Raw genomic sequence first — 7826 nt, 5'->3', positions numbered from 1 at the left:
TATATATATATATATATATATATTTTAATTTCTACTTATTTGCAGCTTAGCAGATCAAATGAGGCTTCTAAATTATACCCAATGGATACAAATGCTGAGAAATGTTTTCTTTAATATAATGGTCATTGTTAACCGAGTATTGGTAAGTATAAAAATTTATCATTAGAGGTAAAACATTGATTAATATTCTGATATTTAAGTAAGATTATATACATATATTTATATATGTATTGTCAGCATCATCATCATTTAACATTTATTGTCCATGGTAAACATAGGCATTTGAATAAGTTTTTTTTGTTATCTAGCCATCCTTTCACACAGAATTTTGTCTGTCTTTTGAACCAAATTTCTGAAGAGACTTATATAAATGGATATGATGTATAAGTCAAAACAAATTTTTGGCTTTTTTTGGTTTTTTAAATTTTTTTATGTTATATTATATTCCTAGTATATTATGTTATATTCTAATATAAATAAATTATTAGATTGTCAATTGAATCTCTCTAATTAATCTATTGTTTATATATATATATATGTGTGTGTGTGTGTGGTGGCAGAATGGCCCAGGTTAGGGCATCGAATTCGCAGTCATAGCATCGTGGTTTCGATTCCCAGACCAGGCATTGTGAGTGTTTATTGAGTGAAAACACCTAAAGCTCCATGTGGCTCCTGCAGGGGGTGTAGAGGAAACTAGGGATAGATGAATGGTTAATGAGAGCTGTGCGAGGCATGTACAGGGATGCTGTCAGTAAGGTGATGGTTGGCAACGAGTACAGTGACGAATTCTGGGTAGAGGTAGGGGTCCACCAAGGTTCAGTCCTCTGCTCCCCCTCCTATTTATCATAGTCCTCCAAGCAATAACACAAGAATTCAAGACAGGATGCCCCTGGGAGCTCCTCTATGCTGATGACCTTGCACTAATTGCTGAGTCACTATCAGAACTAGAGGAGAAGTTTCAGGTGTGGAAGCAAGGACTAGAATCGAAGGGCCTTCCTAACAAGTAGGGACGTAAACAAACCACAAACCCCTTCAGGTAGATGGCCCTGCTCGATCTGTAGAAAAGGCATAGGTAGAAACTCTATAAGATGTACCCAGTGTAAGCTATGGACACATAAGAAGTGCAGCAATATCAAAGGAAGGCTAACTAGGAAGATAGTTTTTGTATGTGGCAGATGTTCAGAAGCAATAAACACTGAAAATGTGCAGAGAACAACTTCTGCCACATTCCAGGGAGAAAAACTAGAAGTAGTTGATAGCTTCCGTTACCTAGGTGACCAAGTCAGTAGCGGGGGAGAGTGTGCTGAAAGTGTAGCTGCTAGAATATGAATTGCCTGGGCAAAGTTCAGAGAGCTCTTACCTCTGCCAGTGACAAAGGGCCTCTCGCTCAGAGTAAAACGCAGACTTTATGACGCATGTGTACGAACAGCCATGCTACATGGTAGTGAAACATGGGCCGTGACTGCTGAGGATATATGTAAACTCGCAAGAAATGAAGCCGGTATGCTCTGATGGATGTGTAATGTTAGTGTGCATACTCAGCAATATGGAAGTACCTTGAGAGAAAAGTTGGACCTAAGAAGCATCAGTTGTGGTGTGCAAGAGAGATGATTGCGCTGGTATGGTCATTTGGTGAGAATGGATGAGGATAGCTGTGTGAAATAGTACCACACCCTAGCGGTTGAGGGAACCTGTGGAAGAAGTAGACCCCGGAAGACCTGGGATGAGGTGGTGAAACACGACCCTCGAACATTAAGCCTCACTGAGACAATGACTAGTGACCGAAACGTTTGGAAATATGTTGTGCGTGAGAAGACCCGGCAAGCCAAGTTAGACCATAATCCGTGGTCTCCGCCAGGGGTGTAGCCAGGCCACTTATGTGTACCTTTCCTTCATTGGTCACTAAACTCTGCTTGCAAAGACCTGTTGAGGCAAGTGAAATCGAAATCGTAATTGAACCAAATTTAATGACTGGCACCCGTGCCAGTGGAGCGCTAATAGTACTGTCCAAGCATGATCATTGCCAGAGCAGCTGTCTGGCTTCCGTGCCAGTGGCACGTAAATAGCACCATTTGAGCGTGATCGTTACCAGTGTCGCCTTATTGGCACCTGTGCCAATGGCATGTGATAAAACATTCGAGCGAGGTCATTGCCAGTGCCGCTGGACTGACTCCTGTGCAGGTAGCACGTAAAGAACACCATTTGAGCATGGGCGTTGCTAGTACCGCCAGACTGCCCCTCGTGCCTTTTGAGCGAGGCCGTTGCCAGTACCTCCTGACTGGCCTTCGTGCCGGTGGCACGTAAAAGCACCCACTACACTCCTGGAGTGGTTGGCGTTAGGAAGGGCATCCAGCTGTAGAAACTCTGCCAAATCAGATTGGAGCCTGGTGTAGCCATCTGGTTCGCCAGTCCTCAGTCAAATCGTCCAACTCATGCTAGCATGGAAAGCGGACGTTAACCGATAATGATGATGATGATATATATACATATATAAGCCTAAAGGCTGTGGCCTTGCTGGAGTACCATCAGTGCAATCACTTTTCAGTAGCCAGTCTCATGCAATTGGCTTTTGGTGAAGGAGGGAGTTTGACACAGCTGCTCTCTTTAGTTTCTTGCCATGATATAGATTCCTCTGTGACCTTGGACACCAGGAAATCGAGTTGTTTCTTGAAAACATCTACCCCTGCTCCATGACGATCGCTCATGTTTTAACAAGGCATTAAAAACTTATGGGCTCATGTTCCAAGTTACTACAGTACATGGTCCTCGGTCTAGATGGCATATATACATACCTACTCACATACATAAGTTTACCTATTTATCTACATTTATAGTTACATCATAGATACATACATACACAATTTTATATATTCAGATATATATATATTTAGCAAAAACTAAGTTTATAAATTAATTAAAAATAATAATAAAAAATTTATACATTAATTTTAAACTAACGTTAATTTCAATTTGAAATTTTCGAGGACAGTAGATAAATTTTTGATTCCATAATGTATTTAATAAGTGTGTCCCAATTCTGATTTTTCTCATGGACAGCTCTATGTTGGATGCTCTAGAGTTGGGAATACAGAAAATTTATTTATCTATGCACCCAACGACAAAACCAAAAACATTGTGTATCAGGAAGCCCTGATAGACTGAAATTTTGGAGCAAAGATGCCCCCTCCCTCTGACAACCTCTGAAAACCTCTCTCGACAACCTCCAACAATCTCTCGACAACCTCTGACAATCTCTCACCAACCTTCGACAACCTCTCTTGCCAACCTCCAAAAATCTCTCTCGCCAAACTCCGACAATCTCTCCCTCCTCCAGATTACAGTTTTTTGTACTTTTTCACGACAGAATATACACCTTTTGTAGCAGTTATAAAGAAATTGCTTTTCTATACCAGAGTAATAAGGCGTTTAAATAGAACATCTTTACCCCTGGGAATAACCGGGTACACCATCTAGTATATAAATAGATTTATCTAGAAAAAATTAAGTTTATATCTTAATTCAAAAATAAAAGGTTATAAAATGATTTAGCATATGTAATTTTGAAAAATTGATATTTGATATTCTTCATTTGAGTGCAAGGAAAGGAAAATAATTATATAATCTTATATAGAGCTACAAATACCTATACATATATGTGTGTATATATATATATATATATATATATATATATATACACACATACATATATACACACACAAACATACATATATATACACACATACATATATATATATATATATACACACACATATGTATATACATATATATATCATCATCATCATCATCGTTTAACATCCGCCTTCCATACTAGCATGGGTTGGACGAATTGACTGAGGAATGGCGAACCAGATGGCTGCTCCAGGTTCCAATCTGATCTGGCAGAGTTTCTACAGCTGGATGCCCTTCCTAACACCAACCACTCCGAGAGTGTAGTGGGCACTTTTACGTGCCACTGGCAAGAGGGCCAGTTAGACAGTACTGGCACTGGCAATGACCTAGCTCGAATGCTTTGTTCACGTGTCACTGGCACAAGTGCCAGTAAGGTGACGTTGGTAACGACCACTCTCAAATGGTGCTTTTTACGTGCCACCGGCACAGAAGCCAGGTGGCTGCTCTGACACTGATTCCGCTCGGACGGTGCTGTTAGAGCTCCACTGGCACGAATGCCAGTCATCGAATTTGGTTCAATTTCAATTTCACTTGCCCCAACAGGTCTTCGCAAGCAGAGTTTCGTGTCCAATGAAGGAAGGTTGGCATGGGTGCCAGTTGTCAAATTTGGTTTGATTTCACTTGTCTCAACAGGTCTTCACAAGCAGGGTTTTGTGTCCAAAGAAGGAAAGGTATGCATAAGTGGGCCGGCTACACCCCTGGTAAAGCCCACGTGTTATGGTCTCACTTGTCTTGTCGGTTCTTCTCACACACAGCATATTTCCAAAGGTCTCAGTCACTAGTCATTGCCTCAGTGAAGCCCAATGTTCGAAGGTTGCGCTTCACCACCTCATCCCATGTCTTCCTGGGTCTACCTCTTCCAAAGGTACCCTCAACCGCTAGGCTGTGGCACTTCTTCACACAGCTATCCTCATCCATTCTCGCCAAATGACCATACCAGCGCAATCGTCTCTCTTGCATACCACAACTGATGCTTCTTAGGTCCAACTTTTCTCTCAAGGTACTTCCATACTTTAGTGTATGCACACTAACATTACACATCCATCAGAGCATACCGAGAGGCCCCTTGTCACCGGCAGAGGTAAGACCTCTCTGAACTTTGCCCAGGTTATTCATATTTTAGCATCTACACTTTCAGCGCACCCTCCCCCGCTACTGACTTGGTCACCTAGGTAACAGAAGCTATCAACTACTTCAAGTTTTCCTTCTTGGAATGTGGTAGTTGTTTTCTGCACATTTTCAGTGTTTATTGCTCCTGAACATCTGTCATATATGAAAACTATCTTCCTAGTTAGCCTTCCTTTGATATTGCTGCACCTCTTATGTGTCCATAGCTTACACTGGGTACATCTTACAGAGTTTCTATCTACGCCTTTTCTACAGATCAAGCAGGGCCATCTACCTGAAGGGGTTTGTGGTTTGTCTACCTTCCTACTTATTAGGACTTTGGTTTTAGCTAGGTTGACCCTAAGGCCCTTCAAATCTAATCCTTGCTTCCACACCTGAAACATCTCCTCTAGTTCTGATAATGACTTAGCAATTAGTGCAAGGTCATCAGCATAGAGGAGCTCCCAGGGACATCCTGTCTTGAATTCCTCTGTTATTGTTTGGAGGACTATGATAAATAGGAGTGTGCTGAAGACTGAACCTTGGTAGACCCCTACCTCTACCCGGAATTCATGACTGTACTCATTGCCAACCCTCACCTTCCTGACAGTGTCCCTGTACATTCCTCACACAGCTCTCACTAACCATTCATCTATCCCTAGTTTCCTCGTTGACCACCAGATAAGGGATTGGGGAGCCCTGTCAAAGGCTTTCTCCATGTCAACGAAAGCCAGGTACAGAAGTTTATCTTTGGCTAGGTATTTCTCCTGCAGCTGTCTTACCAGAAATATAGCATCAGTGGTGCGCTTTCCTGGCACAAACTCAAACTGCGTCTCATCTCAACTGACTTTCTCCCTAATTAATTGGGCTATGACCCTCTCTGTGACTTTCATTACCTGATCCAACAACTTGATACTTCTGTAATTATTTGCATCTAAAGCGTCACCTTTACCTTTGTAGCAGTTGACTATGGTGCTGCTACACCAGTCATTGGGTATGACTCCTTTGTATATCACCTGGTTAACTATACGGGTGACTAGGCTATAGCTAACACTGCCAGATATTTTGAGCATCTCTGTAGTGATTCCTGATGGGCCGGGAGCTTTCCTTGTCTTCATACTCTTAATTGCTTTATCTACCATAGTACTGTCAACTCGGATAGCTGGTCCCTCTGTTGGGTCGACATTCGGCAGACTCTCTTTCTCCCATTCATTCTCTTTATTGAGCAACCTTTCATAGTGGCGTCTCCAAATCTCTCTCTTTGCAGCCTCGTTCAGTGCAAGTGAATCATCATCCAAGCGGACACATTTCTCTCCTATGACATCATGATTCTCTGTCACACAGTGTCTTGCAACACGAAAATCCTCAAGTCTTTGGTCCTCACGGCACCGAACATTGGCAAATTTTTTATCTGCTTCCCCTCTATCTAAATAAACCTGTCTCCTAGCTTCCCTTCTAGCAGTCTGATACAATTCCCTGCTACCACCATTCTTCCAGTCCTTCCAGGCCTGTTTCTTTTCTCTCATAGCCCTGTCAACAACATTGTTCCACCACCACATTATTTTGGCTCGAGAGGGACTTTGCACCATCCACAGATCTGTCCCGTAGAAACCTCCAGTTGTCTTCTACATTGTGTGAAGCTATATCCCCTTCTATTTCGTCAAAGGCTTCAAGTAATACGTCTCTAAATCTCTGTCCATTCACAGGATCTTTAAGCTTCCAGACCCTTGTCCTCCCTACTGGTCGTCTTCTAGGCAACCACTTAGCTCTGATCCTGAGGGTGTGATGGGTAAATTGTCACCGTCTTATACTTTTAATTTTGCCCATGTGCATTGTTTGTTTTTGATTTTGTCGACTACACTGTGTAATAAGGTCAGTTGGTCACCATCTGGACCGTCTGGAAATTTTTCTATAAATTCCTGTTCCAAGAAATTTCCTATAATAACGATTTTTGAACTCCAATTTTTCGCAAATTGAAATATTTGTTGCATTCACTGTTGAGTATTTCATTTTCATTAGCAAAGTCTCTCACTCTCTATTTCAATGTTTTCATTTCAAGTTCTAATTCGCTATCTGGAAAACCGACAGTTTATTCTATTAATGTATACATAGTGTAAAAACATTATTTCTTGAATGAAAATTTTCTAATATACCAGTATAATTTTTGTAAATAAAATAAAGAAAGGATTTTGTTGTTATGGCTGTTTAGAATGCTATAATCCTTACAATAATAACTAGCTGGACCGATGTTGGCCTTTTAACTTAAAAACTATGGGAGGAGCCTTTTCAGTAAAAAAAAGATAAATAAATAAAATTGTAAATATTTTCAGAGGAAAAGGTGAACAATTCAAGGGAGATTTTGCTGTTGTTTCTAGCACAACCCAAACCACCCTCTGTTTTTCACTCTCACATGTATTGATGTTTTTTCAATAATTTTCTCCCGTTAAACGCATTTTATGGAATGATGACGCTGAAGTAACAGATGTGTGATCCATTGGTGGAATATAAGCAGCAACAAAAATTTTAATCTAAATTTTTACCCCCACCTCAATCAAGCAAAGCTCTGTGTGTGTGTGTGTAAGAAAAACATTTTCTAACAAAATTATACTATTAAAATGAATTATCATTTATGCAACACTTTTTAAAAATCACTGTGGATAAATGTCAGCAGTGACCTTCTCAGGCTCTCCAATATTTTAATTTCTAAACAGAAACAATCAGGGGCAAAGAATGGGGTTTCAAAAGTTCATAATTTCTCAAATATTCTTTTTTATAGCATATGAATGTATTTATGGGGAGAAATATTGAAAAACATCAGTACATGCGAGAGTGATAAAGAGAGAGGAGGGTTGTCTTTGGTTGTGCTGGAAACAACAGCCAAATTGCCCTCAGATCACTCACTTTTCCCTCTGAAAATATTAACATTTTTTTTTTCTCTTTATTACCAAACAGGTTCTTCCCATGGTTTTGGAGAGCAAAAAAAATTGACCAAAATAGGTATGGAGTGGGATAATGAGGGAGGAGTGGTG

At 40.6% G+C, this 7826-nt stretch overlaps 1 protein-coding gene across 1 annotated transcript in view; it reads left to right on the top strand.

Annotated features, from left to right (window-relative positions):
• LOC106871767 (vacuolar protein sorting-associated protein 54) overlaps nucleotides 1-7826 on the top strand; it is a 434878-nt gene that overhangs the window by 174310 nt on the left and 252742 nt on the right. The window contains exon 13 of the mRNA XM_052971965.1: nucleotides 46-142. Within this exon, the coding sequence (XP_052827925.1) occupies nucleotides 46-142 (97 nt within the window). The remainder of the gene's footprint in view (nucleotides 1-45; nucleotides 143-7826) is intronic.

This window comes from Octopus bimaculoides, chromosome 11 (assembly GCF_001194135.2).
Source record: "Octopus bimaculoides isolate UCB-OBI-ISO-001 chromosome 11, ASM119413v2, whole genome shotgun sequence".
Lineage (NCBI taxonomy): Eukaryota > Metazoa > Mollusca > Cephalopoda > Octopoda > Octopodidae > Octopus > Octopus bimaculoides.
This window is presented reverse-complemented; position numbering and strand designations above follow the sequence as displayed.